The sequence below is a fragment of the Chelmon rostratus genome, chromosome 11 (assembly GCF_017976325.1).
Source record: "Chelmon rostratus isolate fCheRos1 chromosome 11, fCheRos1.pri, whole genome shotgun sequence".
Classification (NCBI taxonomy): Eukaryota; Metazoa; Chordata; class Actinopteri; order Chaetodontiformes; family Chaetodontidae; genus Chelmon; species Chelmon rostratus.
Genome location: NC_055668.1, coordinates 11,186,127 through 11,196,466, shown reverse-complemented (window position 1 = coordinate 11,196,466; position 10,340 = coordinate 11,186,127). Strand labels below are relative to the sequence as shown.

The 10,340-nt window shown below is 45.4% G+C and overlaps 1 protein-coding gene across 2 annotated transcripts in view; it reads right to left on the bottom strand.

Annotated features, from left to right (window-relative positions):
- Nucleotides 1-5,338: 5,338 nt before the first annotated feature.
- slc35f3b (solute carrier family 35 member F3b) overlaps nt 5,339-10,340 on the bottom strand; it is a 45,365-nt gene continuing 40,363 nt past the window's right edge. For both annotated transcript variants that reach the window (XM_041947905.1, XM_041947906.1), the window contains 5 exons: nt 9,676-9,895; nt 6,782-6,907; nt 6,115-6,307; nt 5,876-5,965; nt 5,339-5,580 (listed from right to left, as the gene is read on the bottom strand). In XM_041947905.1, the coding sequence (XP_041803839.1) occupies nt 5,339-5,580; nt 5,876-5,965; nt 6,115-6,307; nt 6,782-6,907; nt 9,676-9,895 (871 nt within the window). The remainder of the gene's footprint in view (nt 5,581-5,875; nt 5,966-6,114; nt 6,308-6,781; nt 6,908-9,675; nt 9,896-10,340) is intronic.

The window sequence follows — 10,340 nt, the reverse complement described above, 5'->3', positions numbered from 1 at the left end:
TTACCAGAGGTTTATTTCACATTTGAAATTGCGTGGTTTATTTGAAGCTTGGACCCATTTCACTTAATAACTCACTGACATTAATGAGTGCAGGCTCGTGATTCAAAAGTCAAAAACTCATGACTTTATTCTTAAAACCAGCCACAAACCTTTAATATTTAATAGAAAAAACAGGCTGAGGATGATAAGTACTGGAGACACTGTTTGTGGAAGTGAATGAAGAAAGAAATGTAATTCATCAGTGCTTTTAGCACCACCAACAACATTCCACTCACCTCTGTTTTATTCTGGTGGTGGTAAAAGTATTAGATATCATTACCTGAACAAAGACAGACAGATACTTCATTTGTCTGCATGAGGAAACTGGTTTGCAGCACTATAAAAAGGCATTTCATCACAACATCACAGAGGTCACCACTCTACATACACACACCTTGCCCTTTGCAACAAATTAGATGTAAGGAAAAAGAAGAAAAGAAAGTGTGGACCTAGAGAAAGAGATGGAGGCAATATTGTCCCCCAGATGGCCACAGAGGTGCCTCTGGGCTTTCTACAATGTTTTCCCTCTCCATCGCTCTATCTCTGTAGCTGCACTCCACCTTTGGTGACATAGTCCCGAGCAGCCTGGCTGCTGTTACAGTTTTCCTCAGTGTTTTTCTGAGCCTCAGTGGCATCACCAAACCAGCAGATGATGAAGGTTAACACACTTTCTTTAAAAGCACAGTAAAGCGTTTTTGTTGTCGTCATTAAGGATAGAAATTTTTTTAACAAGTACATTCTTTGTTGTTGATGTTGTTTCCCAGCTATTCAGAACAATTTTAATCGAATCCACACTGTCCACACACACAATGTTCTGCATTCAGTTTTAAAATCGCAGGTTTACTGCTGTGTGGATTTTTGCCTCTATTGCTGGGCTACAGATGAAAAAGATAATCCTAAAATCCAGCCAGTCTGACCTGCGTGTGTGTGTTTCTGTGTAGGTAATATTCTCGTCATTGCTATTGTGGCTGCCACCAAGACTTTCCACTCGGTGACGTCAGTGCTGATCATGAACCTGGCCATCAGTGACCTCCTGGTGGGCATCGGCGTGATGCCTTTTGTTGCTCTGTCCATCATGGACCGTGGATGGGTGGACTGTACTGTACGTCACCTCTGCCCAGCACTATGCAATGCTTTGCAGTCATGTAACCTCACAGCAACCTCAACCTTTAGTGCCTGACATGATTCCCTCTGATCCAGTGAGCGTGCATGTGATGAGATTCTGTCTCTCTCCTGTTTGGCAGGACCTCTGTTCATACGTGGGCTACACCTCCTCTGTGTACTGTACAGCATCTGTTCTGACATTAGCTGCCATCGCCCTCGACCGCTACCACTCCATCATGGACTGCCTGCGCTACAGCTCCCGCTGCACCCTGTGGAGGACCTGCGCCGTGGTCCTGTGGATCTGGCTGCAGGCTCTGGCCACCAGTTGCCCTCCCCTAATGGGCTGGAGCTCCGTCAGCTATGTGGTTCCCATGTACAGCTGTGCAGTCAACTGGGCCAGCAGTCCCAGCTACACAGCGTTCATGGCTGCTCTCTCCTACCTCATACCAGCAGTGGTCATCCTCTTCTGCTACGTGAACATCGTCAAGGTGGCCCGCAGCCATGCCAGGAGGATCCACACACTGGAGGACTCCGTGCAGCGCAGCAGGAGTCCAAACTCTGATTCGTCTCACCAGCACTGTGGGAGCCTCCACGCCCCCTCGAGGTTGATCTATCATGTAAGTGGACAGTTTGTTTCTGATGTCAGAAGAGAAGAAGGGAGTTATATCAGTCGTGCTGTCCCTGATTCTACCACAGAGCAGAATAACCCTTCACCCAGACGCTTGTTCTCCTTCCTGGCTCAGAGCGCCTCGCAGCCGCCCCTGCAGAACTCCCAGCAGCACCTGAACCACCATGGAGTGGTGCGTCTCTTCCTGGTCATCTCAGCCTTCTTCTTCTGCTGGACACCTTACATCGGTGTGGCCCTGGTTCAGGCCACAGAAACTGCAATCTCAGGCCAATCCAGCCTGGTCCCACCCTCTGCTGTTACCTTCTCGTACTGGCTGGTCTTGCTGAACTCTGACATCAATCCGCTGCTGTACGCTCTGCTTAGCAAGCGTTTCCAGGGCGCTCTTCAGGGACTGAGGCAAAAAATAAGAGCACGCCTGGGGAGTGTGGTGGGCAGGGGAGCGGAGGTCAGGGCAGAGGGCGAGGACGGCAGGACCAGCGACCCCTCCACTGTGACCACCGCCCATCCTGGTCCGCCCTCGAGCACCGACACTTCAACCTGTGATGACTCCAAGTATTCCTCCTCCATTTTTGCTGCTGATCTATGCAAAGCGTGTCACCATGAAAGTGCTCCTCCATCCTGCGCCGTGTGGCAAGAAGCTGCTGGCGGGGACTGCCTGCACGTTCCCTCTCGACCACAAGAGGGCAGCAGATTACCTTTCTCTGCTCTGACCAAGGAGCGTCAGGCCACCTTCTTCTACGGCCAGATCACAGTGAGAGTGGAGCATGATGTTTGTTAGCCTGATTTCTGCAGATGCTTGTTGCAGGAAAATGATCACCTGTGGCATTCAGACTAGAACGGCAACTAACAACTATTTTCACTGTTGATTATTTTCTCAATTAACGGATTTCTAACTTTCTGGCAGGGGATTAATAAAGTCATATCTTATCTTATTAATATTTTTTGTAATACAATGTCAGAAGATATTATAATGGTCTATTCATCCTGCTTGTTTTGTCAGACCAGTGATCCCAAACCCAAATATATTCACGTTTCAGAAAATGGAATTAGTGAATTTTTGGCATTTTTTGCTAATAGCAAAGACTTAAATGATCAATGAATTATGAAAATAAATGCTGATTAACTAATTGATTCCTCAATCATTTCAGATGTAAAAACAAATGTGGCATATTCAAATGTCTGTCGTCGTCCAACAAGCATTCCAAAATATTGATTTTGCTCTCGTAGAAGGCAAAGAAAAACTGCAAATCCTCACATGTGATGAGCTGAAACTCAACAGCAAATGTTTGCATTTTTGCCTGAAATATGACTAAAACAATTCAAAGATTAAGTTTGTATTGGTGGATTTACTAATCATTTCAGCTCTGGCTGGGATAACCTTCAGTGATCAGTAATTGCAAATCACAGAACTACAACACTGAGGAAAAAACAAACCTGGACAAAGAAATGTATTGAAAAGAAATCTTTTATATAGTACATGTGATTACACTTGAAGACACCCAACAGTAGCAGATCTAATAAACCCGTCATTATTCACGCTCTAAATATTTCTTCCTCAAATGTGATAATCATATGTTGCATCTTAGTGTAAAAATCATCATTCCTTACAAAGGTTTACATTTATGTCTAGCAATAATTCCAGAGGAATACAATATTATTATTTATTGTCATAGAGAATGACAATGGGAAACAGTGCTATGTACTCTATTGCAAAACAAAGAAAAGGCAGTGGAGTGGACTCGTCAGCTGTATCTGCTCATACAGTATGTGCATGCTCGCCCTGCAGAAGTCGCTCACTGTCCCCTCAAAGGTTAGTAAGCAACCAAATGCAAAAATATAAAAAAGTCCTGTACGATGCGTCAAGAGTTTGTTCCAAAAAAATGCAACTCGGTCAGATGAGTACAAGAAGGACAGTATTAAAGAGTCTCTCTGCAGCAGTCTGTGGTGGCACTGTAAAAAACAGATAGCACATTTAGCGAGCATGTGTGGTCGAGTGATGTTCATACATTCACAACAAGGCAGAGTTTCCACCAGTCGCTTTACAAGGCGCGCGCCTCATTCGCTCTCCGGTTCATCTCGGTTGTTAACTTGCCTCAGAAATGTGATTCATGAAAACAGACACGGTAAGACTTTTCGTTTTTTTGTTGACAAAGAGCAGAGGTGGACAGATGTCAGCCATTCTCATGTCTCCTCAAGCCACAGTGGGACAGTTTTCACCTACTGTCTGTTGTTTCCTCCAGGAAAAAAAAAAACACCCCAACAATTGAACTGATAATTGACGCGGATTAGTTTGTTTGCAAACGAGTGAGAAAGTGAAATGTGATAGGATTTCAAAGGGAGGCTCAGTGATAGCTATGGTCATTGTTAAAAGTTATTAAAGGGGTTTTCATGAAGCCTGTCTGTCTTATAATGAGCTGTTAGTGCTTTAAGTGCATCCAAAGATTGAGTTACCTGAAGCATTCATTGTGAAAGTATGCTACGTAACAGTTTGAACAGCGAAGGGAAAAAAAAAGACATTTAATATAGTTTGAATGGCAATATGTGTATTACCTGTATTGATTGGTTAATAAAAATATTAGTACTGTTTGCTGCCAGGCAACAGAAAATGTGAGGCAAACACTGTTTAGATGGACTGAAAGCACTCGCACTTCTTGACAAGCAAATCTGAATCATCTCATGCATTGAAAACTTATGCAACAGAGATACTGGTTTTAGATCTCTCGTGACTAAAGTGTGGGCCTGAGCGACGGGTGTCTGCATCGACGGCGAGGGAGTTTAGCCCCAGGAAAGCACATCACCACGGGGAGCCAATCAGTGTGGTCCAAAAGGACCTGACCTCCTCTCTCAGGACGAACAGAGTGTGAAAGCTTCACATTGATCCTCAGATGTCCGGACAGGCCCCCTCTCACCAGATGAGCCGAATGCGTCCGCAGCTCCAGGACATCCAAGGTGTGAAACACAGCTATGTACAGTGCATGAAAGGCAGGTATTCGTCATTAAGTTTACACCTGAGGGACGCCGCTGCGGGCCTCCCTTTCGTTTTCAGGCATTCAGCATTTTAGGCATTCTTCTTTGGATCTTAAAGGTGTGTAAATGTGTACATGTTGAAGACGGCAAGTCCACAAGGTGCTAGGCCTGCCTCCAAAAGTGTCGTGTTTCTCACAGCTGAAAAATATCAGGCAAGTTGGCGAGTCTTCTCAGGCGCAAGGATGTCGTGAATGGAATGATTAAGAGGTAAAGCAAAACTTAATACATGACTCAGTCACTAATACCTGATCATTTTTTTGGGGTAAGAAGGATTACAACTGATATGAGTCCATGCACCAACTCGGAGAGCTTCTGAGTGGAATGGACGCCAAATGAACAATACACAGTCTGTGCCTCCTGCATCTCCCTGATTGGTTGAGATGCTGCAAATCAGAGGGCAGTCTGAAATACCTTTTTTCACTCTGGGAGCTGTGTGAAAGACAGGGCGGGTCACCAGGCAGGTCAAATGTCCTAACATCGACACTAAGGTGTGTCTCCCTCCCTGTGTCCGTGTGAGTGTGTTTCTATGGTAGCACGGAGTCAATGTGCAAATGTTGACATGGAGGTCCTGGCTCTCCCTCTCCAGTTGAGCCCTGTGGTGGCGCCCGCCTCTCCGCTGCCCTCTGCTGGCTCGTCACGTTTGCGCAGCTTCGTGCTGAGCTGGATGATGCACTGGTCCCAGTCCTCTGGTAACAGCAGCATGAGGAAACCCAGGCAGATGATGAACACGGCGATGAGGCGCACCGTGTTGAAATGAATTTCACATGTGTAGAGGTCCACCACTGTAAAATTATCGGGATGCATTAGTCCGAGCATATGAAGGAATTTCCAAGTAATTAACAAACAAACATTTATAGGATTAATGTAAACGATCAATATGCAAAGTGATATGTAAATCACCATGAATAATAATGTCATGCAAGATACACACAGTAAGAAAGAAATCAATTTCAAATTTAAATTCTATTCTTCATCAAAAAAAGATCATACATTTTGGAGGGATTTCAACACCATCAAATATTTAATGGTAACAGGATGTAAAAAGTTAGATCTGGGGGGAAAAGCCAAGAAACTTACTGGCATTTACAGGAACACTTAGGACGATGCCAAGGGAGATTAATGTTGGGTATGTTATCGCAATGCCAAAGTTCACCAGGACGTTGAAAGCTGTGGGAAGAAGCAATGTCAGAGCAGCGGCAGACAACACAATGAGGGTGTCAAACCCCAAAAACCTGCTAAATGATATTCATGGGCTGCACAATCATTACAACGTCAGGTCCGTGCACAGCGATGCTTCATATGTCCACTTTCCATACCAAAAAGCAGGCCTGCAACCCCGCAGAGGTAGGCCCAGGGGATGTCTTCAGGTGAGCCAATGTACTCCACATGTGTAAAATACAGGATGACCGGCACAAAGCTGATGAAAACAAAGTTGGCGCTTCCGACGATGCTCAGAAACAGCGCAGCCTCTCCGAATTTGGCGCTGCCCAGGACCATCTTGAAGAGCACCTGAGGATAAGCAGCGAGTCAGGGTCGTGAGTGCACAGAATCTGCCCCCTAAAGGGGCAGAGGGAGATTGCAGAGCGTGCACCTGCCAAGCACCTGTCATGTCTCTGGCACAGGGCCGCTGCTGTCTGTTTTATCACATTAGGCAGCACAGACAGCAGGGCAGAGGAGACCGGAGTGCCGTCAAAATATAGCTATCTGTCCCACAACCTCCGTGATCAGGGCATCACAGCCTGGGGCCAGCAAGCGCTCACATATCACACGCTTCTGTCAGCTGAGTCTCACATTTCATAATCTCCTCCTGTCTTCTGCCACCTGGTTATATAAGCAGAAGGGAGCTACTCCAGGATTTCTTATATAAGGCAAAACTATTCATACATACGTTTGAGCTATTTTTACACTTCTGCTGCATATGAAGGCGTCACCACACAAGAGGTTCACGGAAGTGATCATTTTAGCTCGAATGCAAAAAGATACCTTGTAAAGCGCTGACATCGAAGCAGAGGCCACCACAAAAGTAATGCCGATGACCGAGTGGCTGTGGAACCCGTCAGCGTAGGTCATCATCACAATGCCTGCTATGGCCAAGATGGCAGCTACGATCTGTGGAGAGAGAGAAGGAGGACCATCGGTGAGTGATGGATGGACGACAGGCCGCTCGCAGCGTGGTGATGAAGAGGCCTGAGCCTTTACTGCTGCGCGGGGACACAGCAGGCAACACATGGCCTCCGCTTAGTTATTCACTGCAGAAATCACAAGCCTCGCAGGACCGGGCTCGTAATGGTGTAATTAATAAGTGGGTTTTATTTTATTGTCAGCAGACTGCTCATTTGGAGGCCTTGTTTCCTCACATGCAGCACTCACAAACCAAAACTGCCTCCAACACGGGACAGGCAGCTCCTTCAGTGCTGGCTCCATTGTCTGACGTTGATTTTCATTACACTGCCTTCATGTTTACAAACCAAACGCCCCCCCTCCGAGCTCCATCCAACAACCCCCACCTCTGACGCCCACTCCCACTCCATGCATCTGCGATTATCACAGCTTCAAAAAAGGCACCAAACCATCTGTTTCATCCTGCTCGCAACTTAGCCCTCGAGAAGCACAGCCCAAATCAGCCATCTATGTCTTGCATTTACGACATTCGTCTTTGCTCTACATACGTTTGAGTGCATAACTGCACGTGCAGCTGCTGCTGTGGGCTGAAGAACAGCGACGGGGACAGGGTGCAGCCCAGCTGAGTGGATTAGCTCCGCATTAAGGAGGTGTCAGGAAGATAAATGAGCCGTGTGTTTTTGCTCGGCCGAAGCCCCCGGGCACCTTCGGCCAAACGGCTCTTTCTGCACCACAGGCTGCCTGCCACTCACAGGCACACCTTGCATTTCGCATGAGCGGCTGCTCGCTTGTGAGGTCAGCGACCCCGCGCGTGTTGGTGTTTTTACTTCCCCGAGACGTTTCAGCACAATGTGAGGGTGAGAGGAGGGGAAGGATCGTGACACCTGCTCATTGAGCAGCTTACGTGATTGCAGTTACCACCACAGCATGTGGACTGAGCTGTGTCTAACCCCCTTTAACGGCTGCTGAATCCAAACACACAAACCAATCAGAGGGCTGCTCGCATTTATAAGCTTCTCACCTGTAAAATAAAGCAGAGCCGCGTTTTTATGCAAACAACATCACCGAAACAACGTTTAACAAGGATGATTTGTCATCCTTCCTCTCCCACTTTCATGACAAACTCGTCCAAGATCCCCTGCATTGCTGCAGACATTCAAAAGCTGCAATCCCCCCCACCCCGAGAGAGGGAGGCTGTGGGTGTAAAAGAGAGAGAAGCTGGATTATTACAGTATGGGTCTCTTACCGAGGCCTTTCATCGCAGATAATGGCGGTGGGGAGTGGGGGCATGCACGAGGGAGGCTGGTGGTGAGAGTGTGAGAGGAAAAAAAAAGGGGGGGGTGGTCCATTCTGCAGGACGGCTGTGCAGTGGGAGGAGAGCGGGAGATACCTCAGATCACAATGCTCTTCCACTCTGCTCGCCTCTCCTTGCACGGAGGAAATCAGTGACAGACATACAAGCACGCACATGCACACACACACACACATACACACACACACACACACACACACAGGTGGCGCATTCGAATACCGCGGTGATCACCGGTGGGAAGCACTGCTGTCACGCAGGTAACATGCTCACAACACACAAGACACATGACATCGACAGAAATATCCCTGCCTGGGGGTCGTGACCCCGTCAAGGGGATCACAAATCAACCAAATGCTTTACAGGACAGGAAAGAACATAGAACATAGTTCTGCACACAAAATGAGACTTTTTTCCTGACATGTCTGCAATCTTGATTTAGTTCTAGTGAAAAACGGCTCTTTAGGGCTCTGAACTCGATCAAATTGCATCAATCTGGGAGGAAAAAAAATCACTCTTTGATGGAACCACTCGTGAATCAGATAAACATGTGACAAGATTTGCATGATTTCTTTTTCCCTCCTAAATGTTGGAATCGGCCTCAAAAGTCGAGGGGGTCAAGGTCTAATCTAAACTGAACGTACAGTATATGTTCAATTAAAAGATAAAATCACCTCATTTTGTAGTTTCCAAAAACCAAAGGCTCCATTGATAAAATGTAACTTTACAAAAGCAGACGTAACAGCATATATAGCTTTGGTAGAAAGTAATTAAGTACATTTACTTAAGATGTGCTTTAGTAGAATTTTCAGGTACTTGTACTTAACTTTGTCCTTTGAGTATTTCAGCTTTGTTTTCTAATCTAATAATGTCAGATAGAGTCATTTATCAGTCACAGGAAACATTTTACTGCAGAAGAAGTATTTTTACTGCTGATACTTCTGTACTACTTTTTTTCTGTAATATTTTTAGGATGTTGTATTACTAAAGGATCTGAGCACTTCTCTGCTACTGAGTAATGGTAATGTCTTGTTATTGTGTCAGTGCATTTTTGAGGCAGATGCTGATATTGATATTTGGGAGTCAATAACAACATATCAGCTGATTTTAACACATAACATTTAAAAATATCGATATGGATCCCTCACTTGGTTTGTTTTTTCTATGACAAGGACCATTTTTCTGCAGAATTGGGAACTTTTACTGTTGATACTTTAAGTACATTTTGATGGTTATACTTATACTGTGGTTGTACCTTAACTACGGTTTTGAATGCAGGGCTTTTATTTGTACTGGAGTTTCTTTCATGATGCGGAATTAATACTTTCACTGAGGCGATCTGATCTGAATATTTACATATGGACACAAGTGTTGCAAAATGTCATCAATGAGAATTTTATATATTATTATTTTATATGAAAGCAGGCACACAGGCACATGGACTCACCCTGACCCCCATGAAGCGGTCTCTGAGTACAATCCAAGACAGCAGGAAGACGAAGGCCTTGTTACAACAGAAGAGCGCTGACACGTCTGTTGTGTTGATCTTCCTGAGGGCCTGCAGGTACAGGTAGTTGGTGAGGATCCACAGCAGGCCAAAGGGAGCTACCTTGGTGAAGAACACCTTGGGTGTCAGCCCGTCGTCCCCGAAAAACCTACAGCACTCCCTGTGTAGAGGCACAATGCAGAGCACAGTGTTGGCAGATTTATAAATGTGGGATAATTAATTAAAGGTTGCAAAATATTATCATGGTCTGGGACTTCAATCAATATTTATGAACATAAACAGCTCAGTCTGAAAATACCAGATAGACCAGACAGAGCAATGAGTGTGCAAAGTGGTTCCCATTTTAACGGTTACATCTAAATGAACATTGCATCGCAATGCATGTGGGACCAACGGCAGTCTGCTGTAGAAATAACTAAATATTTACTAATACAATCAGATCCACCACAAGGCATTCACTTAAATATTTCTGAGCTGTCTTCATTAATGAAACTAAGCTACTTATCTCCTCCTCAGATGTTTTACATGATTTGTTGATGATTTCTGGCTATGCTTTAGAGTTCAAGTACGGGTCATTGAAATAGCAAAGCAGATGCAATGCAGAA